This window comes from Protopterus annectens, chromosome 4.part0, assembly GCF_019279795.1.
Source record: "Protopterus annectens isolate FY-2018-M chromosome 4.part0, PAN1.0, whole genome shotgun sequence".
NCBI classification, from domain to species: Eukaryota; Metazoa; Chordata; order Ceratodontiformes; family Protopteridae; genus Protopterus; species Protopterus annectens.
In genome coordinates this window covers 857080401-857107691 of record NC_056733.1, presented here as the reverse complement: position 1 = coordinate 857107691, position 27291 = coordinate 857080401, and the positions used below count along the sequence as shown (strand labels likewise).

Below are 27291 nucleotides of genomic sequence, written 5' to 3'. Positions count from 1 at the left end.
CACTGTGCTATACAGGTGTACATCAATAATGTGTACACATGTGCAGTGTGTGCTGGGTGAAAGTCCATCACCTACTACCACTCCTCACGTATCTCAGAGGTGTATATTATTAGCAACATTAAGTGGACATAGGTGCACTGCATGTTGTTGAGGGCCTGTCTAGAGTGTGTGTTGTGGTCTGATTGTGTGTCATGCATGTCATCATTCAGATATTGTGTGGTCTGTATAATGGCTTTGTGCCACCTCACATGTATGTGTCTGTGTGTGTGCGTGCATGCGTGTGCATGCATGTGTGTGTGTGTGTGTGTGTGTGTGTGTGTGTGTGTGTGTGTGTGTGTGTGTGTCAGTGTGTCAGCAAACATTATAGCGCAGGTATTAACTTATATATGTTGTCTTCCCCTCACAGGTCAACATGGGGGTCAGGGTCCCTCCCACTCACAACCGGATGTCAGTGTCTTAGCGGACTCTGATGATGATGGTGGTCATAGTGAGGCGCAGGTGGTGTTGTCAGGGGCTGAATCTGTGCTAATGGTTGTTGGCATCCCACTTCCACCCACAATGTTCCTGCACACAGTCAGTATGCCCCCACATACCCAGTCCCCAACAGCCACAGATAATGTACAGTTGGAGGGTGCTGCCATGGAACAGACTAGTGTGGTGACTATGGCAAGTGTGAGTGTAGACACTAGCCATAGCCAGAGAGCAGGCGAGGTCCCAAACAGGCAGATGTACAGGGGTGCTCAAAGGAGGACTGATGCCTGTCAAGCCCCTGTTGCAAGTGTCACAGCAGGTATCACCAGACACATGTTTCGGTCCATCATAGAGGCACAGGCACATACTGACCGCAACACCAGACAGATGCTCAGGGTCATGAATGCAGAACTTCCTGCCATGCATGATGACCTCCACAGCATTGGTGATGCTGTACATCATTTGGTGATGTCATGGATAGATGGTGGGGTTAGACATTGTCATTGTTCGACTGTGAAATGTCTATGATTGAGCATGTGGTAGGAGTAGGGCATCGGCCACGTGGACTTAGGTCAGCAACAAGATTAGCTGAGAGCCCTCATGGCCATGCACATTCACACTCCTGTAGTAGCAGTACCACCAGCTGTTCTGAACTGTTTGTAACTTTCTTGGAGGCCATTTTTTGCTTGGGCTAAAGGGAAGTCTCTCTGTTCATCAGTGGCAGTGATAAACATTAAGCATCCTGCCTGCCCCTGTGGGAGTGGTTACTGACTTGAAACTGTAGTTTTATTGGCCATTTTGGGTCAATTCCTAACTCCTTGATCTTCCTCTCTTAAATCCCTCTTTTGCGCGGTTTTGCGCATTTTTGTGCATAGAGCAACAACGGGCAGCGCCGCCTAATTAGGTTTAAACTATTCCTGGCTCCACAAAGTCTGCTCTTCACTTTTTCCCTTAGAACTGCTCTATCTCTCAATTTAAACACCATATTCTCATTCTAAGGCCCTTCACTGGTCCAAATAAGTAATCTTACAAGTTAGCACTATAAAACCATAAGCACTACTTACTCTTATACTCTCTACGATTACCTTGTCCCCTAGTGGTCCATCTTAATTCAGTTTCCCTATATTACTCTAGCATGTCCAAAGGTCAGTCAATGGTTTCCTCTCCAGTCCAGCTGGTGAATCTGGGAATTTTGAGGCAATGTTACAACTGTCTCATGTACACGGACAACCCTCTCCTCCTCCAAACAGGTTCAAATATATGTGAGAGATGCAACCATATAGCCAAACTGGAGGCTGAGCTCTCTCATCTCAAAACTGGTGAAACCAGTCAGGAGGAGAAGGTAACCTCACACAACACAACTCCAGTATCACATAGTCCCACCACATCAGCGAACCAAACACATAAATACACAAAAACATACTCGGAGGCTCTAAATAAAAATCTACCTAAGCAACAGAGACCTCCAAAGCAGACATCCAAGCAAACGCTACCCCAAAACAAAACACGCACAACACATAGCCCACAAAGTCAGTGTGCCAAGCAGCCACAGCCCTTAAGGCTGAATAACACACCTGATACTCTTGTAATAGGTGACTCTATTGTCAGACACACTGACGTCCCGCTCACCAGGCTGAATAAAGTGAAGGTCACTGTGAGCTGCCTGTCGGGCGCTAGGATCCGCCACATAACGCAAGCACTCAGGTCACTCCAAAGCAAATACAAATTTGACTCAGTCATTGTACATGCTGGTGTGAATGACCTGAGACGTACCTCCCTGCACTACATGAAAAGAGACACAGAGGAGCTCTCTGATCATGTAGCCCAGGCCGGTATGACCCTGACCTTGAGCAGCATCTTACCCTCACCTAGAATGATGCCACAGTACAAAGACAAAATGATCGATTTTAACAATTGGCTAAAATGTTGGTGTCATTCTAAGGGGATCCAGTGTCTGTCAGCCTGGGATGACATGCTCGACAAGCCACGTTGCTAGCTAGGGGCGGCTTGCACTTGTCACCACTGGGCTTCGGATATTGGCAAAGGCTCATGCCACCCCCATAGTGCCTTTTTTAGGCAAGGCTCAAAAAGTCAAACCCACCTCCATAGACAGCACAAGAAACAAGAAACTAAGGGTAATGCTGCTAAGCCAGAAGTCTTAACCTCAAGATGCACGCACTCGAAGCTCTCCTCAGTATGGAGAACATCGATATCTGTGCAGTGACAGAAACCTGGTTCAAGGCTCCAGAGAGCACCCCAGCACTACCAGGTTATACCTCATATCATGCTTTTGGCCCCAAAACCTGGACCGAACCACAAAAGGAGGGGGAGTGTCCATATTTATCAAGGATATCCACACCTCCAGGTTAGTGGCATTGCACGAAGTATCGGAGACCATCCATGTGCAACTAACAGTGGGCAAGACTGCTTTTCAGTTTATAGCATCCTACAGACCACCCTCTCAAAGTCAGGAATCCCACTCGGCTTTCCTGAAAACATTGGAGAACATGAAGATCTCTCCGAACACCATTATATTGGGCGACTTCAACTACCCAAACATAGACTGGGAGCACTACTCAAGCCCCAGCACCTTAGCCCAAAGGTTCTTGGAAATTATAAACTCAAATGCTATGGAACAACTAGTCACCACTCCCACAAGACGGGATAACATACTAGACCTAATCATTACCAACATGGGGACTCTATGCTCCACACTTGAAGTATATCCCTCATTGGTAAGATCAGACCATAAATTAATTTCACTGGATGTCCACATCCCGACCCCACCCCCAGCCCAGAAAACCACAGTGAAAAACTTCTCAAAAGCGAACTTCTCACTTGGCAAAACTGAAGTAGAATCCTTCAAGGCCCCAGGGCCAGTGGAAACTATGGCCCAAACTGCAGAATCCTATATAAACGCATTCTATGGACACCTCCAGGAATGCATGGATCATGCTATCCCAAACAAAACCAAAACCCAAACATCCAAAGGCAGGCGTCCAGTCTGGTGGACCCCAGCCATAAATAAACTGTACAACAGAAGGAGGAAGATACTACATGATAGAGCAAAATCCCTAATAGGGAAGGCATCTCTGATCAGTACTAGCAAAAATTACGATCCATCATAAAATCCTCCAAGGCCAGCTTCGAGAGAAAAATTGCTCAGGACACTAAAGACAATCATAAGGCTTTTTTCAGTTATGTTAGGAACCTGGGATGCAACTCCCAGACTTGTTCTGAGTTGATTCTAAATGACAAAAAATACACTGAACCCACAGACATCACCAATATCCTGGCAGACAGGTTCAGTGCAAACTTCTCCACCCCCTCCCCCCCAAAAAAGAGCAAGTATCTATCCCAGCAGAGGGTTGCCTCCCAAACATCTCTGATGCTCAGGTGAAGGCTGCCCTCTCCAAAGCAAAAAACACTGCTTCCATGGGACCAGATGGCGTCCCGGGTTGTGTCCTACATGAACGACAAGAACTAATCCCTCAAATAAAACAGCTGTACAATCTCAGCTTCACTACAGGATATGTGCCCACAGAATGGCGTACAGCAACAGTGGTCCCACTCCACAAAGGTGGAGCCTCTACGGACCCTGGAAACTATCGCCCCATAAGCCTGACTAGCTTAGTCTGCAAGGCTATGGAGAGGATCATCATGGAGCTCATAAACAAAGACATTGGGGACCTACAGACACTAGATCCTACCCAGTTCGGCTTCGTCAAGGGCAGATCCTGCCTTTTGAATCTGGTTGACTTCTTCAAAACAGTCACCAAAGCCATAGATGAAGGGAAGGTAGTCCACACAGCCTATTTGGACCTAGCAAAGGCATTTGACACAATACCCCACTCGGGCATCATAGATAAGCTATCCAGCTTAAATATAAACCCCTATGTCACAAGATGGGTCGCAAACCGGCTCAAAGACAGAACCCACAGAGTGAGAGTTGCTGGAACCATGTCAGACTCGAAACTGGTCACAAGTGGCATCCCACAAGGTTCTGTCCTGGGACCGCTCTTGTTCAGTATATACTTTTCCGAGGTACAGGCCAACGTGGGAGGACTATGGCTCACCAAGTTATGAGCGACTGCAAACTAGGCGCCATAATCAACTCTCCAGCTGACACAAACATCCTCCAAAAAGGTCTCACAGAGATGGATAACTGGTGCCAGAGCCATGGTCATACCCTTTGGCAAAAACAATGTGCCCACAAATTACCACATAGGCGGTAACCCATTAAGTACAGAGAAAGTAATTAGGGATCTGGGGACCCAAGTTGATAGCAATCTCTCCTTTGATAACCACATTGCCAAAGTGGTTAGAAAGACCTTTTACATAGCCCACCTCATCATGAAAGGATTCACATCTAGATCAAGAGAGGTAATCGTGCCCCTTTATTTATCCCTGATCAGGCCCATCATAGAATACAATGCCCCTTTTGGGATGTACCTTACCCGACACCTGCAGCAATTAGAAAGACCCCAAAAGTACCTCACCAACAGGATCAAGGGACTCAAACAGATGCCATATGCTGCTCGGTTAAAAAAACTCCAGCTCTACTGAGTTGCATACCGCCCTACTTCGAGGCGATCTATGCCTGACATATAAAGCTATGTCCAATCCAGAATTAATGGACATGCTCCATCTCAGTAAATCTAAATCCCTTAGAGCCACATGCTCGAGGGACTTGAACCTCAGCACTGAAATAAATAGGACTTGCTGGAGGGACAGATTCATAACCCAGAGGCTCCCTTCGCTCTGGAACAGAATTCCAATTCATGTTAGGCAGAGCACCTCACTGAATCTCTTCAAGAAGAATCTTGATGAGTGGATGGGGGATCGTAGGTTTGTCCCGGGGATTACTTCCGTGTCACTATTAGACAGAGGCACAGCAAACTAAACCTTAAAAAGGGCACAGTATACTCAAATCAAGGGGTGGCGTAAGCCAAACAAAATCGGGCTAGGCTTATAATTGCCCCAGGGCAGATAGCCTAGTATGAACCTATGAACCTATACTGAAGGGAGGGTGCTGTCCATACCACGGTGGATCATGTCATGGGCACATGGTCCAGGCCAGTCCTGTCAGGGACGCGGATCCAGCAGAAAGCAGTCACCATTGGGGAGTAGTACTGCATCTGGTCTTTGGCCTGGTGGTGCCAGTGAGACCCCTGGCAGAACCAGGTCTCATGCCCGTGGCTGGAGACAGTGAACTGTACATCCTGCCATGTATGGTCCACGGCTGTCAACATACCCCTGTTTATGACAACCACATGGCTTGAGTGTGTGCATACAAACACTCACACATCTCTATCACAGGCAGGTCACCACCAGACACACACAGCTCCTCTGCATGGCCCAGTTGTACACCTCCCCTCCAGACATACACACATGATGTCAACTGCATGGCCCAACTTAGGCCTCTGGCAAATCCACACCACACCCTGTGCATGTGATGATACCTGTGCCACATCCCTGTTATCCATACCATCAATGCAGGGACGTGCTAATATGGGTCTGATGCACAGGGTGACTATAGTACAGTGAAGTAATGTAATTCTGTGTAAGGTGCTGTCTGCTTGCAACAGTTATGGGTACACATCAAAGTGTATCTACCTTTTTAGCCATGATGCATTATTGCTGTAGATACTGCTGACTGACTGTAGTCTCACATACTGTATTCTGTTTGTGTTCTAGGTGTCTGTACATCTGCAGGCTGTGGTCCTGCAGACATTAGCAATGATGAGTACTGCAGAGTGGAAACACAGTGACCTTTTCATAGCCAAGGTACAGCTGTGTATATACATGTTTACCAGGTGTGCATGCATGCAACAGTGTGTGAGTGACAACTGGGGCAGACAGCGTGACCTTGCATAATTACCCTTGACACAGCCAGCTAGCCTTCATACATGTCACCTGGGTGTTCTGTAGTACCAGAGGCTCATACATATAGAGGAGGTTACTGGAGTACTGGCACTAGATCCCTCACAAGCTTAACCATTACTTTAACCACAACAGATTCATCTATCAGCACATGTTGCCCCTGCCATTTCTTTCCCATCCTCTCAATCTTGATGCAGTTGATGAGGGTATGCATGGTATTATGTATGAAAGGTTTGGGGTATGTATTCCTTACACAGGTCAACCTGTGTTAGTCTAATCTGACAATCACCAGCACGTGTGTCTGCTATCTCATATGTGAGTCTGGCCTCTCGTGCTGGTAGTGCACACAGAGTCATAGTCCTGTACATGGGGCAGCTGTTGAAGGGCTGAGCACAGTCCCTAACTGCCCAGTCTTACAAATGTTAGTGCTAGATACATAACACAAATACCACAGAGGTAATGTAGTGTTGCAGTGTCTGATACTACTATTCAAGTAGGTGACAATTTCAGGGGCTGTTAGGATTGCCAATGGTGGGTTCAGAAACCATTAACATGGTAGAGCCATCTGACTGCTGCATGGGGGCATGCATTGAAACACACATGTGCAGAGTTGACACTTCTCAGATTAGATGACCTACCTATCTATTTATGTACAATACACAGTGATTTGACCATTGCATGAACCACAGTGCCTTTCTGTTAGAAACTGTGTAACTGTGCTTGTAAGGTGGATGACATATATAGGGGCTGAAACTAGGTTGGCAATGGGAGAGTTAATTGGGTGGAAGAGGCACACAAAATGGTATAGCCATAGCATACACACAGTAATGACAGCCACAGGGGATGTGCATACAGAAACACAAACACAGTTGTCAATAGACAGATTAGTAACCCTATGTATCCACTTGTATGTACTATAGTGCTACATACATATTACATGCTCCAGATAGACTATATGCCTGGGACATAACCCACTACCTCTTACAACAATTAATCTTGGGAATGCCTTGAAGGATGGTGGGATACACCACCAGAAATAGTGACTGGTTTCATCTATTGCTCCTACAAACCTGGACAAGTGATAGAGTAACAGACTTTGCATTAACATGATGTTTCAGTTAGGTACGATATCTGATACTGGCATGTCTGTCACTACTGTAACTGTGACATATTTGGCAATGATATCACATAAATGCCCATTGTTAGAGGACACAGACTACATATAGGTTGCAAACATCTGGATATTCCATATACATCTGTACAGATGACTGGTATGGACTGTATAGTTTAACATTGTGCATGTGCGGCAGATGCCATCAATAGGCTCTTTAAAGAAATGGGGTCAACAGGCCTTAAAATGGTATAACCTACACACACAACAGCCACAGGGGATATACTTCACACACACTACTATAGTTCATAGGTTCATAGGTAGGTACTAGGCTATTGGCCCTAGGGCCTATATAAGCCCAGCCAAAAGGTATCCTGGCTTTCGCCACCCAAGAAAATTATTTTCTTGTGCCACTGTCGAGCAGAGCCACAAAAGTAATCCCCAGGGTGAATTTCCTATCTCCCATCCAATCATCAAGATTTTTCTTAAAGAGTGCTAATGAGGAGCTTTGTTTGATATAGATAAGTAGTTTGTTCCAGAGTATGGGAAGTCTCTGGGACAGGAATCTATCCCTCCAGCATGTTCTGTTTATTGTGGTGACAAGGTTTAGGTCATGTTCAAAAGCTCTGGGTTTGACATAGTTTTGTGTGTTAGGCAGAGATCGCCTCTGAGTAGGTAATATGCGACGGAATAAAGCTACAGTTTTTTGAGATGGTCTGCGTAGGGCATCTGTTTGAGGCTGGTAATCCTCTTTGTGAGGTATTTCTGTGGCCTTTCCAGTTGTTGTAGATGTCTTGTGAGGTACATACCAAAAGGGGTGTTGTACTCTATAATGAGTCTAATGAGTGACGAGTAGAAGGGAACAGTGACCTCTTTTTTCCTGGATGAGAAACCTTTTGTGATGAGGTGTGCCACGTAGAAGGATTTCCTGACTACTGTGACAATGTGATTATCAAAGGAGAGACTACTGTCCACCTGTGTCCCAAGGTCTCTTATCACACTTTTGGTGTTAAGTAGACTACCGCCTATGTGGTACGCATTGAGATTAGAACCCCTACCTAATTATTTGTACTATAGTATTACACAGTTATTGCACATGCCAAAGTGCTTAGAGGGCTGAAGAGTGTCCCAAGGTACTTCTAAGGTGAATTACATCAACAGCCCTTGTAAAGTATGGCAATGGGAATTGGGTGGGAAGGGCCTCAAAATACTTGACCCTACAAACATACACAAACAGCTTTACACACACATATACCCACATGCATTTGCCAGAAGGGATAGTAGATCCCCTACCTATTTAGTTATTTGTACTATACTGTTATGTCAACACTGCATGTGCCTCAGAGCTTATAGGGCTGACCATTATCCAAAGGTACTTCTAAGGTGAATGACATCAACAGCCCTTGTAAAGCAGGGCACTGGGAAGTGTTGTGGGTGGGAAAGTCCTCAAAATACTTTATCCTACAAACATACACACACACACACACACACACACACACACACACACACACACACACACACACACACACACACACACACAAAAACATTTGCCAGAAGTGGTAGTAGAACCTATGCCTATCTAGTTATTTGTACTATATGGTTACATAGTTACTGCATGTACCACAGAGCTTATAGGGCTGATAGCTGAGCAAAGGTACTTCTAAGGTGAATGACATCCACAGGACTACTAAAGTAGGGCAATAGGAAGTGTACTGGGTGAGAATAGCCTAAATTTCTTTCACCTACAAACACACACTTACTAGGACTGAGATTAGAACCCCTACCTATCTAGCTATTTGTACTATCATATTATGCAGTTTTTACAAGTGCTACAGAGCTTATAAGGCTGACAAGTGTCCAAAAGTACTACTAAGCTGAATAACATCAGCAGATATTGTAAAGTAGGGCAATGGGAAGTGTATTGAGTGGGAAAGGCCTCTTAATACTTAAACCTGCAGACACTCACATACGCAAACCAAGGCAGGTGAAGTGATATTACAACCCCCACCTCAGTACTATTACACAATGGAGTTCATCTTGATGCTGGCATGTGCGACTGGTTACAACCATTATGCAACTGTCCGCAGCAATATATCACTCTATGCCATTCAGGGTATCCCTGTGCATGACTCACTCTTTGTGTGTGTCTCCCTGTGTCTCTCTCTCTCTCTCTCTCTGTCTGTCACTGTCTGTCTCTATCTCTCTGTCTATCACTGTCTGTCTCTCTTTTCCCCATATCTATGTGTGTCTATGCTTGACATATTGCTGTATGTTGCCCATATATATGTCTGTCTATCACATGCAGCAGATGCAGATATATCACATATGGGCCACCTACAGCTAGCTGAGGGTAATCCTGTCTGATGGGTGTGTGTGTGTAGAGACAGTTAAGGTGTACATACGTGTCTGTATGCAAAGACATATATGCACAATACAGTTATATAGTCCAATGTGGGTTCTGACATGGGCTACAATTCTGTAAGTGTAGGAGCATGCCCAGTATGACCTTCTGTAGTAAGAGTGGGACTCCATTCCAGAGATAGTTGTACTCTGGTCTGGGGGTTTGTGTGCTACAGCCATAGCTCTCAACCTGTTAGTGCAAGAAATCTGGAGACAGCCTGCCAAAATGGGGGGACAATGGCCCAAACATAGGGCAATACTGTAATTATTGCTCTTATTAATGTAGGAAGTTGCTAGAGTTACAGGGATTGTTTTTGCAGACATTTTCTGACATATATGATGTCTGACACCGAAATGTATTGTGTCATTAACTACTGACAGAAATCCTCAGATCATCACAATGATTTACCAGAGAAATACAAGATGTATGATGCACAGACCAATATTATGAGCCAGACTATAAACATTCCTGCCCAATCCAGTCAGTTGAGAGGTGTGGCTACAGATGATTGACTGATGAAGCTGTGTAAACAGTCCATCACCTTGGTGATATACTGGCTGGGGATCTCCTGCTTGTGTGGTATTCTTCTCACCTGAAAAGTCATATCCTGGTGTGGGCATACCTCTCAACTGTACAGTTTTTTGACAGACATTTGTGTTTCAGACTTCATAACTTTCAGACAATTCATGCTAATGCAAAACCTGTTATTCTGCCAACTTTCTAAGTTTGTAACAGCAATATTTAAAACATGTGCCTGTCATTGGGCCTTTGTCCCACTTTTTGTAGCAACAAGCAGCAAAAGGAAAAACAACCGCAAAGTAATCCACAAATGAAGTAAAACACACTTTATTCCTCTGACGTCTCGGCCTTAGCCTTCAAGGAGTAAAGAACTTACAAAACACACAATCTATATATATTAATCAAAAGCTAATTAGACAATTAATTACAACCAGAAAAATAAAAACAATTAAATTAACACCCTCCAGTTAAATTCTTCATTTAACCCATGAGGGAACAAAGTATCAAATTTTAAAATGTAAGTGGCTTCCTTGGATAACAAATAATATTTAATATTATAAGTATTAAAACAAGACAAGCTTATTTTTTCCAAAATTGTACCTTGAAGCCCCTCGTTTTTACTATCATGAAATTTTTTAAAATGCATAGCCACAGGGCTTTCCTCTTTCTTATTAATAATATCCCTAGCATGTTCCATTAGTCTGAACTTAAATGCCCTTTTAGTTTCCCCAATATAAAATTTATTACATGGGCATCTAAGTGCATAAATCACACCTTCAGAATTACAAGTAAAATGGTTACATGTATTAAAAATAACATTATTTATATGAGAAAAACTTTTAACTATAAAATTACATGCTCTACATTTGCCACACTTAAAGGTACCACTAGGTAGTATATTACATTCAGGACTTACAGAGGGCAAGGAAAATTTGCTACTCACCAAAAAGTTTTGAATATTCCTTCCTCTTTTATAAGAAAATCCTAACCTAACATCTAACCATAAAGCCACATTATTAAGTGAAACAAAATAATCCCAATAATGTTTAACCAACCTAACCAATTCAGCACTAAAGCTGCCATATGTAGTAACAAAATACAAAACCTCACACTGTTTATTGATTTCAAAGCTGGGTGCTGAAATGTACATTTTATGTGCATTATTTCTTATTTTTCTAACACCTATATTAAACAACTTCTCATAACTTCTCTGAACCAATTCATCACTATACCCTCTCCATTTAAACATCCCAATAGTTGTATCTAATTCTCGCATGAGAATATGTTCAACATTACATAATCTAGAGACCCTCAATATTTCACCATAAGGTAAGGCTTCTAGTGTATGAGGGGGATGACAACTCTCACCATGCACATATTGGGTACCTTCATCAAATTTTCTATTAACTGATGTTTCTAGTCTATTACCATCTTTAATATTCAACATAACATCCAAGAAGGGAATATTAACACCCATATTAAGACCATCAAATTCTAATGAAAAGCTATTGTTATGCAATTCTGAGATGAAATTATCAACAAAGGCCTCACCATCCTGCACAAGAAAAATTAAATCATCTATAAACCTATAATATCTAATAACATATTTACAAAAAAAGAATTTCTATATAAACATTCAGATTCAAAAAGGCCCATGGCCAAATTTGCATACATGGGGGCAAAAGCTTTGTCCCACTTTTATTTATGACCTTATCCAGATATCTTGTTGTAAGAGGTTGAGAGGTATGGGTGTGGGTACGGAGTGCATTCTACTGAGCAGAGATGTCCATTATATGTGTGGTATATTCCACATAGCACTGTGATTTCCAGGTATGTCAGTGGCAGAGCAGTACAGGGTAATGTGGTGAACCACTGACAGACATTTGTGTATAGGTTGATATGAGGTTAATAGGCTATTGGACCTGAAGCCCTTATAACCCTTGCAGATGAGAGTATAGCCCATGTTAAGAGATGTTATCATCCAGAGCCCGTGTCCAGCATGGACACAGGTGGAATCACAGGACTGTATTTTCTGTTTCCCATGCACTTATACAGGGAGCACTTCACTAGGGGTATTGAGGCACTTGGTTTGGTGTGAACAGGGAGTGCATTCTACAGATGGGGGAGTGTGTGGGACATGTATCTGTCACATAAACAAGCCTTACTGATATCACAGACCAGGTTGATGCTACATCTACAGGTTGATCAAGTGGGCCTTGACTTCCAGATGTGCAACAGTCCCACCATGGCAGGGCCTGGATTGCTTTGTATGCCAGACAAGGGTCACCTCTGCAGAGTCTGTATGGAACTGAGTAGAGGAAACAGTGCTGTTAGCCTATCTGTGTAGGGTAGGTATTTGTGGTCCTGCATTCTCCCATTGAGGGTTTCCAGTTATTTCAGTGGCAGAGCAGTACAGAGTAATATGGTGAACCACTGACAGACATTTGTGTGTAGGTTGATATGAGGTTAGTAGGCTATTGGCTGAAGCCTGTATAACCCTTGCAGATGAGACTGCAGCCTATGTTAAGACATGTTAGTACCCATAGCCCCTGTCCAGCAGGGACATAGGTGGAATCACAGGACTGTATTTTCTGTTTCCCATGCACTTATACAGGGAGCACTTCACCAGGGGTAATGAGGCACTTAGCTTGATGTGTATTCCACAGATGAGGGAGTGTGTGGGAAATGTATCTGTCACACCAACAAGTCATATTGATATCATAGACCAGGTTGATGCTACATCTACAGATTGATCGAGTGGGCCTTGACTTCCAGATGTGCAACAGTCCCACCATGGCAGGGTCTGGATTGCTTTATATGCCAGACTGGGGTCACCTCTGCGGAGTCTGTATGGAACTGAGTAGAGGGGCAGTGCTGTTATCCTATCTGTGTAGGGTAGGTGTTTGTGGTCCTGCATTCTCCCGGTGAGGAACCTCTGTGGTCTGTCCAGCTGCTGCATGTGCTTTGTGAGGTGCATGCCAAAGGGGGCACTGAACAAAATAATCGGCCTTATAAGGTTAGCATACATGGATCTTATTACCTCTTTGCCCCTGGATGGGATAACCTTACATTTGAGTTGTCCAATCTATGAAGCTTTGTGTACAACAGAAGCAACATGGTGCTCAGACTTCAGGTTGCTATCAACCTGGGTGGCCAAATGCCTCTCTACTGATAGTGTATGTAGGACATTTTTGTTAATGTGATACTATGTGGGGCCATCAGTCTCCCCGATAGGGATGCTGATGCGTCTGCAGCCATTCAGCTTGAGGTGATGTTTCTGGCATCAGGCATTTCTTTTGATGAGACCCTGTTGTAGGACATCCACATAACTTTGGATATTGATGTCTGTTCCCAGCTTGCAGTCATCTGCCAACATGGTCAACCATAGGCCTGCGTTTATGGTCTGCACCTCAGGGAAGTATAGCCCATATACCAGGTGGCCCCAGACCAATTTCTGGGATATGCCACTCAGTATGGGTGTACTGTTTGAGTTTGCTCCCCCTATTAGGCTTATGTGGATTCTATCAATGAACCAGTTTGCCATCCATCTGTTAACATATGGATTGCTGCCTAGTTGACAGAATTCATGTACTATGGCCAAGTGGGGAATAGTTTGTAAGGCTTTGGCCGGGTTAAGGTGTCCGGAGTGCACCGTCTTTCCCTCATCCATGCCTTTGTTGGCTGCCTCAGGGAAGTCATCCAGAGTTCACTGACATACCTCCCCTGTGGGTGGCAGACAGTGTAGGGTAATGTATTTGGATTTTGCCAATGTCCCTGTTAATGAGATCCATGATAATCCATTGCATGGCCTTGTACATCAGGATAGTTAGACTGATGGGTCTTTCATTTCCTGGATCGGTGAACACTCCACCTTAGTGTAAAGGGATGACAATGGCTGTCCGCCACTCGGCTGTGACAAAGACAGTACTCAGGCTTTGGGTGTGTAGGGTGCATAATGATGCTGCCAGTTCATGCCTGGGTTCAGGTATGTTGCAGCCTGAGATGTAGTCAGGTCCCATAGAGGCTGTCTTATTGACTCTGAGAGGGCATTGATGCCCTGTTCCCTAGTGACAGTGGTTGGGTGTTCAAGGTACTGGGGATGTCCTGCTTTCCTGATAGGGGGGCAGAGGGGAGACATTTCCACTGAATATATCAGCCAGTGGATTGGCTCTATCTACAGCATTTGTGTATGTGATGTCCTTGACCACCAGTTCTGCACAGATCTGGGATCTTCCTTTGGGAATGCAGACATATGTGAGAAAGGCCTTATGATTGTTTGTCTTAGATCTGGGCAAGTTGGACTCGGAGTTGCCTTTAGTGGATTTCAGTGGTACTCTAATTTGTTTGTTCAGGCTAAGGGGTGATTACTTCCAATTGTGTACCTGCTCCTTCTCGGTCCTGGACAGCAATGTTATCCTTTTGTTATATAGATCCTTTATTACAGATGTTTGTGGACAGGTTTACTCTCCCTTGCAGACAGTGATGTTGTCCTGTCAGGTATTCCTGATTCTGTGCATCTCTCTATATATGCTGGCATAGTAGTTTTGTGTACATTTGGAAGTTGATGCCTGTTCCTGTAGTGGAGTAGGGGGCTGTTCATCTGTTTATACCATCCCTCTGGTGGTTGTGATGAGTTTGTGGGACATTTTCCTTTTACCATGGCTAGAGGTGGGTCAGGAGAGATGTTGATATGACACGTGACCGCTTTTCTGTCGGATCATGCCAGGGAGGATGATACTGAAGGGGTGCTGCAGTGGTTAATCATGTTGATTACTGCCAAGCCTGACATAGGCATCACATCTTGTGGGGGTATCAAGTGGCTGTCCTAAAGATGTAGCACTGATAAGTTGGGAGAAACTCTGTGCATTTCTGTTCTGGCATACTTTGATTTCCAATCAATGGTTGGGTAATATAAGTCAACCAGGACCAGGGTACTGGGTGGATTCTTGACAGATTTGTAGAGGGCCAGATATGTGAGCTGGGTGTCCTGAGTCAGCTATTTTGGCCTGTAGCTATGTATAATTTGCATAGGGGTCTTGTGAACAGTTGACTGCACTGGGAGTGTCTTGTGTGTGTCAGACTGTTTGACCAGCCTGGAGGTGTGTGCCTGTATAATATATCTTCATACTCCACCTCCTTTGGCTTTGCTGCCCACATTTTGGGGTCTGGCTGTGTGATAGGATGAGTGATCAGGTAAGGATGGGTTTCTCTCCATGGCTGTGGGCCAGGTTTCTGTGAGTGCTCAAATGTCACCATCTTCCAGGGTTATGACTGCTTGCAATGAGTGCAGTTTCCTGTTTAGACTCCTAGCGTTTAGTGGCATGGCCTTTAATTTGGGTTTTGTTGAGTGTTTTATGTTGGTAGTATGGACCCCAAGACTTTCCCAACAAAGGCACTATGCTGGATGTAAGGGCCTTTGCCAGAGGCCTGAAGGCCAAGTGAGACAGATGCAGGCCATCTCTAGCAAAGCAGCGTGGTCTGTCGATCATATGTTCCCAGGCTGCCAGGCAGTGGATCCCCCTGGGATGATAGCAGTAAATGAGCCAAGTGTTACTGACAATAATTTTCTGTTTGTATTGCACCATCAGTTTGGGTGATGGCAGAATGCTGCTTAAGGCTGGGGACATGCCTGCATAGGACGCATATTCACCAAGCTGAATCATGTCTGTCTATCTATAGTCCAGGGAGGTACATCTGACATTGTTCACACTGCCAAGGACCAGGCCAGACTGATACCTGTACCTGTTGTGGGGTGACTTGAGTGCATGTGTAATATGGCAGATTATGGCACCTGACAAACAAGTAACCGTGACTTTCTCCTTATCCTGCCTGGTGAGAGGCACATCTGTGTATCTTACAGTGGAGTCTTCTATGAGTAAAATGCTGGCTGTATGGTAAGGCCTTAGTGTTAGCAAAACCCTGGTGTGTGGACTATGCATGGTCTGTGGTGTGCAGGTTTGTGGAGTTCTCATGTCTTTTGGCCTCTGAGGTGTCCTTTGTTTGGGTTTTTGTTTTGTTGCAGACCTCCACTTACGTGGGTGTGTGTTGTGTATTTGCAGGTGATGTTTACTGACTCCATATACTGTGTGGCACCTATTTTCCTGCGCAGTTTGTTCTGGTGTGCACATTCTCCATTTGCCTGGGCAGTGGTTCTCCTTCCCTTTATGTGTGCCTCTTTGTCCTTCTGTAGTCCAGTCACAGGCTTTGCCCACAGTGCCTGCTGTTATGTATTTGTAATTCTGGTGTGAGCAGGGTAACTGCTATAACATCGCACACAAGGTTATGGACTTCACACCTCTGAGTGTACTTATTTAGCAGGTTGTCCATCATTGCACCACTACATCTGCTGTGGCCCTCAGACGGTTTGTGTTACTATGTTATTATGAGGCAACATGTTGGCTTAGCTGTCAAACCATCACAGACTGACATCTAGACAGGCCCATATATGACAGTCAGACAAAGGCCCACACATGGGGACAGGGTGTTAATACTGTTCTGCCAAAGATAGACAGTTGGGAGACCAGTTTGCTTTCTCTTATGGGTATGATGTCTGCTTTTCCAATGTCTGCCACTGATGTATTGACATGACCCTTTCTTGTTTTGCAAATAGTTTGTAGGTGAATGTAATGTTAGGACAAGCAGAACAGATATACAAGACATACTTGTGCTCCTTCTATGACAACCTGTCATTCCAGGGATATGGATGGTGGCCAGTGACATGTTGTCAGTGATGACACAGTAAGGTGGCAGACGACGTTTATAACCTTCAGGTACCTGCTGTCCTACTAGGCAAAGTACCTCTCAACTTCTTGGAGCCAGACATCTGGACAAAGCCATAACTAATTGGAGGACAAAGGCCTAAATATAGGGACCGTTTTTAACTATTGGCCTTACAAACCCAGAAAGGTGATACAATAACAGGTTTTGCTAAAGGATGTGAAGTCTGAAATTTCAATCTGTCATTATTTTCTGACTTTAGTCTTTCGTGATTTGCCAATGATTTGCCAAAAAACAAAAACACAATTGCTTGATAATCATACCAAAAACATGATGAAAACATCTGGAGATTCTGCAAAAAGTCTGTACAGTTGAGAGGTATGCTAGGCACTGTGTAGGTTACGCCAAGCTGTGTGCTGTCCATATGTGTAGCCCCTTGTCCATAACCTGTCCAGCTTTCCTGCAGTAATGTATATTAATGCCTAGACAGTGTGTACACCTCCTACCATAGGTGTAGCTGACATGCAAAATAGTTGGCACTGTGGTTCTTGGAACATGGACCCTGTCAACCACAGTACTGTACCAAGGCCAGTAATACACGACAGCCAGGAGTAAGTGCTGGCCACATCCTGACATTATTAACCATGCATACACATAGCTCATTGACTCCTGCATACTGTGAACATGCAGCAAGTTATCAGGTTGATTGGGACAGCCCTGGAAATGTGTGTTCTGCTGCTATTACCCTACAAACATAAATGTTACTGCATTTCTATGGGAACAGGAGTGTGTTGGGGGGGGGGCACACTTGTCAACTGTACACATATGCACAGACTGCGCTGATGTTGGTTTTACATTTTGGCTCTATTTAGCGTATTATTGTGCCTGTCTTGGAGAATACAGGCATATCACCAAAGACCACATGTTAGATTGTAATGGCAGACATTTGGGTTTTAGACTTCTTACCCTTCAGAGCCTTAATGCAACTGCAAGACCTGCTGTGATATCACTGTGTAAGTCTAGGGGAATATTTCATAGGTTCATAGGTGTGTACTAGGCTAATGGCCCTGGAGCCTTTACAAGCCTAACCCATAGGATTACCCTGGCATTATGCCACCCAACCTTAGTTCCCAGTGCCTCTGTCGAGTAGAGCCACTGTAGTGATCCCTGGGGTGAATTTCCTATTTCCCATCCACTCATCAAGATTTCTCGTGAAGAGGGCCAGGGAGGTGTTCTGTTTGATATTAATGGGAAGTCTATTCCATAGCATGGGCAGTCTCTGGGTTATGAACCTGTCCCTCCAGCATGTTCTGTTGATTGTGGTAATGAGGTTGAGGTCTCTGAAGCGTATGGTGAAGAGTGATTGGGATTTCTTTAGATGTAGCATTTCTAACAGAGCTGATTCAGACATGGCTTTGTAAGTCAAGCAGAGATCGCCTCTAAGTAGGTGATATGAGACAGAGAATAGTTGGAGTTTTTTGAGTCTGTCCATAGAGGACAAGTGTTTAAGGCCTAGGATTCTCTTTGTGAGGTAGTTTTGCGGCCTCTCCAGTTGTTGCAGGTGTCTAGTGAGGTACATGCCAAATGGGGCATTGTACTCGATGATTGGTATACTGAGGGAAGAGTAGAGGGAGACAATGACCTCTTTCTTCCTGGATGCAAAACCCTTAGTAATGAGATGTGGCACATAGAAGGACTTTCTGACCACAGTGGCAAAGTGGTGGTCAAAAGAGAGATTGCTGTCAACCTGTGTTCCCAGATCTCTTATAACACCTTCTGTGTTCGGTGGACTACCATCGATGTGGTAATTCATGGGAACCATGTTTTTCCCAAATGGTATGATGACACACTTTTTGGCATTGAGCTTAAGGCCATGGTTCTGACACCAGCCGTTGGACTCAGTGAGGTCTTTCTGTAGGATGTCAACATCACTTGGGGAGTTAATAATAGCTCCCAACTTGCAATCATCTGTGAACTTTGTCAGCCAGAGTCCCTTCATGCTGGCCTGGACTTCAGAGAAGTAGATACCAAACAGGAGAAGACCGAGGAACAAACCCTGTGGGACTCCACTCATGACTGGTAGGCAGTCTGACTTGGAGTCAGCTACTTTCACACTGTGGGTTCTATCTGTGAGTCAGCTTGCAACCCACCTAGTGATATAGGGGTTGATGCCTAGCTTAGTGGGTTTTTCTATGATTCCTGAGTGGGGAATGGTATCAAAGGATTTGGCCAGATCAAGGTAGGCTGTATAAACCACCTTGCCTTCATCCACAGCTCTGGTGACTGACTCAAAGAAGTCGACCAAGTTGAGCAGGCATGATGTGTCCTTCCCAAAACTAAACTGTGTGTGATCTAGAGTTTGGAGATTCCCTATATCCTTGCTTAGTAGGTCCACGGTGATGCGTTCCATAGCTTTGCATATCAGACTCATCAGGCTAATGGGGCGATAGTTCCCAGGATCTGTAGTCACTCCTCCTTTGTGGAGAGGGATGACCAAAGCAGTGCGCCATTCGGTAGGGACAAAGCCTGAGGTGAGGCTGTGATTGAACAGAGCACACTGGTGATGTGCCAATTCACTCTGTAGTTCATGTAGAACACAGCCAGGGATATTGTCAGGTCCCATAGAAGCTGTATTCTTGGCCTTGGACAGTGCTGTTTTAACATGTGCAGCAGTAATACTGGGTGCCTGGCAATCTACTAGTATTGTGATTGGTCCTTTGGGGAGAGAGGGGGTAAAGTTGGCACTGAATCTGTCGGCCAGTATATTGGCAATATCTGTTGGCTTGGTATAGGAGGTACCACTGTGCAGTAGCTCGGACCAAATCTGGGTATTGCCATGGAGATCCTTTACATAACTATAGAAGGCCTTGGGTTGTATTTACTATCTGCTGCAATTCTGTTTTCATAGCTAGGTTTAGAGGATTTGATGAGGGATCTCAACTTTTTGTTGAGGCTGATAAGGTAGTTTTTCCAGTCTTGGGACTTCACCTTATTCCGCATCAGTTTCCTCCTTCTGTTCATAGATATATAGGTTCATAGATTAGTACTAAGCTAACTGCCTTTGCGAGCCATTTTAAGCCTAGCCAATTGTCCCTTGTGAGACTCAAACCCTGCACCTTGTGTTTGTAAGGCAAACACCTTAACCATTAGGCCACCCTCCCAACCCTTGTAGAGTTTGTTTATGGTAGGGGACCACCAGATTGGCTTTCTTTTTTTGGAGGAGAGTATCTTGGTTTTGTTGGGTATGGTGAGATCCATGCATTTGTGTACATGTTTGTACAGTGCATTGGTGTATGATTCAGCGGTCATGCAACTATTCTCCATTTGCATGGGTGCCATGAAGTTTTCCATCTATGTTTTTAGGAGCCCAAAGTTAGCTATGGAGAAATTTTTCATGGTGGTTACTTTTCTGGGGGGGGGGGGTGGATTTCCAAGGTGATTAGTTTGTCGACGGATCTAACCAGGGAGGAGTTGACTATTGGTGTAGAGCAGCGGTTGCCCATGTTAGTAATGACCAGGTCAAGGATGTTGCTACCTCTAGTGGGGCTAAGAACGAGCTGGTCCAGGGCATTGGAATTAATGAATTGCAGAAAACATTCCCATTTGTGGGCCTTTGCCAGACATTTCTTTATAGTTTTCCATGGCTGACTTGCTGGGTGAGACTGAAGAGTGAGTATGGGACCCCCAGAATGACATCCATGCATGTGACCTATGACCCCCTAGTTAGTTAGCCTCCCACATATACTGCAGTGAGATTTGTCACCTAGGGGACTACTGCATACTCTGGGGAAGCCAGTATTGGGTGGACATTTCCTGTTGTCTCACATAGCTGTTGGTTGTCTGCTGCTATCCCAGTAGGCCACCCCATTCACTTGCATGCATGCAGTGATACCATCGATATGCTACCACAATGTACTACTCCATTCATTTATTATTAAAAAGACTGACTTACCTTGTGCCTGCGCCAGTTGTGAGGATAGTGCTTGAGGGCTGACTTTGTCAGATGCACGCAGTATACAGCCTATACATGGTAAGGTACAGGTAGTGTGATGTGTGCTGCATCCATGTTACTGTGTGTGCGAGTTGGAGAGAGGTGTTAGTCCCTGGGTCCCTACAGTGTCAGTGTTTGTGTTGTTTGTTGCCTCTTTGCCATGGCCTGGGCATACATCTGTCTGCCTACAGGGGCAGGCTCAGTGGGTTCCTCCTCCAAGTCCTGCTGTGCCTGTGGGGACCTTGGCAATGCTGGGGGGCCATATGGCCCTTCCCTGTGATGTTCCTGCCACAGCTGTTTCTGCAGGATCATATTGTGTAGTGCGGCATATACTATGAACATGTGTGCACATGTGGCTGAAGAGTACTGCAGGGCTCCACCAGATATGTCAAGGTAGTGGAACTGTGACTTGAGCATCCCAAACGCATGCTCTACAATGATCCTGGTTTGTGCGTGTGCCTCACTATGGCATTCTTCAGTGTGTGTGCATGTGCATTTCTGATGGGTGTCATCATCCACAGCTCCAATGCATAACCAGCATCCCCCACCAGATGGCCATATGGGATGTTCCCCCTGGCAAATACCTGCTACAGCTGTGAGGCATGTTAAATGTGGGAGTCGTGATAACTACCAGGGCTGCCAGCACACACATTCATGATAATGCCCTGGGCATTGCACATGACCTGGCAGTTGATGGAGTGATAACCCCTGCGGTTTACATAGACTCTACCCTCTTCACTGGTTGGTGCTTTGATGCAGATGTGCATGCAGTCTATGGCACCCAGTACCTCTGGGTAGTCTGCTACATGGTGGAAGAGATGCATATTGCTGGTCATCTCCTCAGGGGTCCTGAGGAAATATATGTGCTGAATGGCATGTCTTCACATGACATCCAGGAACTGGAGTACCCTGGATGCAGATGCTTGTGAGACCCCCATGATGTCCCCATTAGGTCTTTGGAAAGTACCTGTAGCTACTATTCTTAAGGCTACACATACCTTTGTTTCAACTGGGATGGGTTCCTCCCTGTTGGCTCTGGGTCTGAGGTAAGGCCGGCACAGCTCAATGAGTTGCTGTAGTATGTCCCTGTCCACCCTGTAGTGCTTCACTACCTCCAGCTCATGTAGCCCCTGAAAGGTTACACTGGGTCTGAACACTTGTCCTCCTCGGTCTGGGACAGTTGACAGCATCATCCTCATCACCACCCTCAGTCTGTAGCATGTACAGATGTAGCAAAGCAGCAGCAGCCCCTAACATTTTGTAAGTTAAAATTCCCAACTGTGTACTACAATGGTGCAGAGTTTGTGGGAAAACAGGCTGAAGGGTGTTTGCATAGTTTATATTGATGTGTTGCAGATACTGCCTGTGTGATTAGCTGACTATGATGCATTCCACCTGCCTGCTATATTATTTGTAGTTGATTGCCTTTATTCTGCTATTTCTTGTTTTTTTTTTCTTCCCATTTCCACCCCTTTTAAGCCCCATGGCATGCTGTGCAAACCAGTATAGCTAAAGTAAACAATATTGAGCAGAAAGGGCCCTCCCCTGGACATGAACAAGCTCAGCATTTCTTGAAATAGCTAAGCACTGCTAAGCAGCCTCAGACACACCCCCTAGCTTACCTATGCTTAGCGGAGCACAAATAAAAGCAGTGGAGCTCCAATGTGCTTACACCAAGCATGACACACCCCTTTTCATGTCAGCTGCTTCTTCTGCTTATACCACCGCATTAGAGTTCCAACACAGTTAGGTACCCGTAGACATGGTTTCCCATTTTGCATTGATAAAAGGACCTTTGCAAATGTCTTTGTATGCATAACAGAACTGTTGCTAGCTCGTCTAGTACACAGTGCCAGTCCCTGATCTGGCGTCCCTCCCCCACCCCCACCTCTAAGTTGTAGAGCAAAAAAAAAGATCTGCTGTAGGGGACTGATTCTCCAAGCCAACACCAATCCCCACCCCTTTCCCACCCCTCTGCTCCACCCCCTCAGCTCAACATTGTGGAGCAAAAAAGAAGAGCTTTTCTGTACTGGGATTAAGAAATACATGAACAGAAATGAGTGCACTTACTGTATTTCCCCACCAGTTGTCATCTCTCGATCATGCTACCTAACACTTTGTACTCAGAGTGGGTACCCCCTTCACCCCACCCTAACTATGCTTTTGACACATGAGATGTTAAAAAATTCCAGTCATAGTCAGCTGACTCCTTAGAATAATACAAATGTATAGTAGATTTTCAAGTGCATTTCCCCACCTTTTCTTTAACTTCAGGTTAGGATGGAAGGTGGCAGTGATATATTTGGATTATAGAATCTGCCAACCATCCAAGACAGATCTTTGGGAAGTTAAACAAGGTGCTCTGTGTGTCCCAATCATGGATTAGCAGAAATGCAATTTACTCTGTTTTTCTGAGTGATATGTTCACAATTTATGTTTCACATTCCACAAGGCCACAATGCATATTCTGGTTTATGTTCCATGTCAGTTCCTTACATAGGTATTGTTAAGGTTTCAAAAAAAATTTAGAAATTGTTCTGATACTACAATACCTTACCTTCTAATTCTTTTGTTTGCCAATAAAGACATTCATTCATTGCCAAACGGTTTGCTTCACCAGCCTTATTTTTCTTGAATTCCAGTAAAACTTTTTCTCCCTGTTTGAACACAAATTGAGCATAAGTGGCTGACTAGCATTCAATGTGTGTATGTTTTTAAGTATAATAAAATATAATTTTAATAACGATTCTGCATGTTTAACTCTGTTTTGCATAGGTGGGCTGGGAAGTAATTAGTCTGAGGCAAACTGGTAAAGGCACAGAAAATTGCTTGTTAACTAGGTAAGACCACTGAACAAACAGACCTTTTTAAGGGGCAACCTAGGGACAATGTTTGGTTAATTGATTTGCTGAGCATCACCTTCTAGGCAAACAGAGGCTCTAAGAATCAAACCTGGAACAGTTTCAGAGCCAAAATCTAGCTACATAGTCTTAAACCTCTATGCAAAACTTAAATACTTTTTTCCTCCTTGGTAAAAATATTTCTAGTTTGGTATGTCATACTGGATCTACTACAAGTGTTCACGAGCTATTAGTTTGTAGACTTGCTCTGAATGTCACTTGGTCTATCTTCTACTAGCCTGATCCTAGTAAATTTCATAGTTCTACTACAACCCAACCTTAGTAAATTGCATAGCCATCCCAGAGGTCTAACTGTAACCCTAAAATTCCTTCTTGGTCCCTAAACCTAAATTCCCAAATTGCTCTCTAACCCTACAATACTCTCATGATCCTTAAGCCTAAATTCCATAACAACTCCATAAATTTGAACTCCCCGTCTGCTCTCTAAACTGCAGTTCTCCTCCTGCCCCCTAAACTGAAATTCCCCAATTGCTTCTTAACCCTAAACTCCCCTTCTAGGGTTACCATCTGTCCCTGTTTGAGCAGCACAGTCCTTTTTGGGCTGTTGTGTTCTGCAGAAAAAAAGGCAAATGTCCTGAGATTTTTGGGCAAAAAATATTCCTTATTTTTAATAGTTACATACAGCAGTTAGTTTGTATCTGAAACACCTAAATGTTATATAAAACAGCATAAGCAACTCAAATGCTACAATAATAAATAATTACTTTGGAAAAACAGTGAAGTTATCTCTTTTGCACTGAAATTGGGTATGATTTGTCCTACAAAATCTCATATTTCTACAAAAAATGTCCCAGTTTGTGTACTGGAAAAGGTGGCAGTCCTGTCCCCTTCTGCTTCCTAATCCTAAATCCCCCAATCAATCCATAAACCTAAGCTATTCTCCAGCTCTCCACAACTAAATTCTCTGTGACTTTCAAGATGACTGTACACTGAATAACAGATTTATTAGTGATCACCCAGGCAGAAAGCTACAATTGTGAAAATAGTCCCTAAAGTAATCAAATTTGATAAAATTCATTTGCTGGCTTGTAGTTATACTGTCAAGATGCCAACAAAGAAGAGATTTGGAGAAAGTAACATAAATTCATCTGGAAAAGAAGTGAAAACTGCAGTCAGAGTATTTTAAATGTGAGTTAGGGGATTCTTTTTAGTGATTGCTGTATATGTTAAATATATTAAAGCAAAAAATGTACCCGGGCTTTTCAATGTGACAGCGTGAGAGAGACTGGAGAGAAGCAAGTTAAATCTTGGACTGCTGGGGTAGGGGATATGGAAGTGCACTGATCATATTATACGTAGTATTAACATGATAATCTCCCTTATTTTTACAGGAATGGCTATCGAGATTAATATTGGGAAGAATCTTGCAGCTGTTCAGCAAAAAGCAGTTAACATTTCAGCTTTGGTATAAGAGATGTCTTACAGAAGTTTATAGGAAAAATGAATTGAATGTATTCAAAGATATTTAAATTGAGTGGAACACTGAATGAATATATGCAGTCATACAAAAAAAGACTGGAAAATAGAAGAAGCTTTTAATAGTTATTTAGATGATCTGATAAAACTGCTGTAATCAGAGGATGAAATGAATAAAAGGCTGACTGAGCATGAGGATTTTCAAGAACAGCTATTTCAAAAAATAACAGAAGACAGAGCATACAGAGAAAACCTGAGATTTTCTGCTATACCAGAGAAACTGGAAGGAACAGACTGTACTAATTTTATGAAAGCACAAATAAGCAACTGGACTGGTGTTCCACAGCAGGATTTGTTAAGTGAGAACACACACATATTGTGTGCATGCTCCACACTAAGCCACAAGAAAGCAGCCAAGATCTAGATTAGTGCAATCATATCAGCTGACAGGTCGCTCTTAACAAAATTATGGCAGAAGGGAACCGTATTAAAATGTATGATAATTTAATAGAGGTATCAAGCTGTTGTACCTGGCTGTTTTCAGAATATTTTTTCCTGGAAGACCAAAGGCAATTTTGGATGCAGAATAGGCTAAGCAGGAAACAAGTTTAGCCAACAAAGAATGAATTAGCAAGCAGAACAGGATTCTGCTTCTCAGTCCTCTGACAATAACAAAACCCACAAAGAGACTTTGCAAGTGAAACATTTCCATTGTTCCAAAGAAAGATGCTTGAGTGACAGACAAAAATCATAAGAGATGAACAGAAGAATCAGGAGTACTTTGGATTTAATCCAGAAACTGCTGTTGGGAGATGGAGATGACAAGCAATAGTGTGAAATTAAAAAAATATATGGAAGACATTAAAGCTTCAATCCCATTAGGTATATAATCAGGTCTGAAATGTGACTTTGCCAGATGTATCTGATGAAGACAGGAATTTTGCTGAATGTGTGAAACTGGTTGGTGAAGATTAGAGTGTATAATGTACTTTGTCATTAATGTTTAGAAGAACACCAAAGGAAATGAAGAAACAACTGCAAGCAAAATAGTTTTATTCTTATAAAACAGTATATATATATATATATATATATATATATATATATATATATATATATATGGTATCAGCTGCAGTCAGAGTATTTTAAATGTGAGTTAGGGGATTCTTTTAGTGATTGCTGTATAGGTTCATAGGTTGGTACTAGGCTATCGGCCCTAGGGCCTATACAAGCCTAGCCATAAGAATTCCCTGGCTATTTCTTTCCACACCATTTACTTCCTTGGACCCCTGTCTAGCAGGGCGACTGATGTGATCCCTGGGGTGAATTTCTTTTCTCCCATCCAATCATCAAGGTTCCTTTTGAAGAGGGCCAAAGATATGTTAAAAATATTAATGCAAAAAATGTACCCAGGCGTTTCAATGTGACAGCATGAGAGAGGCTGCAGAGAAGCAAGTTAAATCTTGGACTGCTGGGGTAGGGGGTATGGAAGTGTACTGATCATATTATACGTAGTGTTAACATGATAATCTCCCTTATTTTTACAGGAATGGCTATCGAGATTAATATTCTGTGTTTGAGCTATAGACAAGTTTTTAAGCAAATATGCTTGAAAAATAAGACAAAATGATTAAAGGCATGAACAATGGTAGTTTTCATTCATATGCCAATTAGGTAGACAAGACAACCACTGGGGCAAGCAATTAACTATGCAAACGATGTACAGTGTGTTCTGAGTGAAATTTACAAATGTTTTTTCATGCATCTGCAAAGTTGTATTTTTTAATTGCCAACTGCATTACATGGAGAAACTGCAAGCAGGTACAAGAAGTTAGTCATTAGACCACTAATCTCTTAAATATTA

At 43.6% G+C, this 27291-nt stretch overlaps 1 protein-coding gene across 2 annotated transcripts in view; it reads right to left on the bottom strand.

Moving 5' to 3' along the window:
- LOC122799628 (guanylate-binding protein 1-like) overlaps positions 1-27291 on the bottom strand; it is a 983968-nt gene that overhangs the window by 55036 nt on the left and 901641 nt on the right. Inside the window, exon 9 of one of the 2 annotated variants that reach the window (XM_044068815.1) lies at positions 23651-23750. The exons of the other annotated variant lie outside the window; for it this stretch is intronic. Coding sequence (XP_043924750.1) covers positions 23651-23750 — 100 coding nt within the window. The remainder of the gene's footprint in view (positions 1-23650; positions 23751-27291) is intronic. 2 annotated transcript variants of the gene reach the window in all.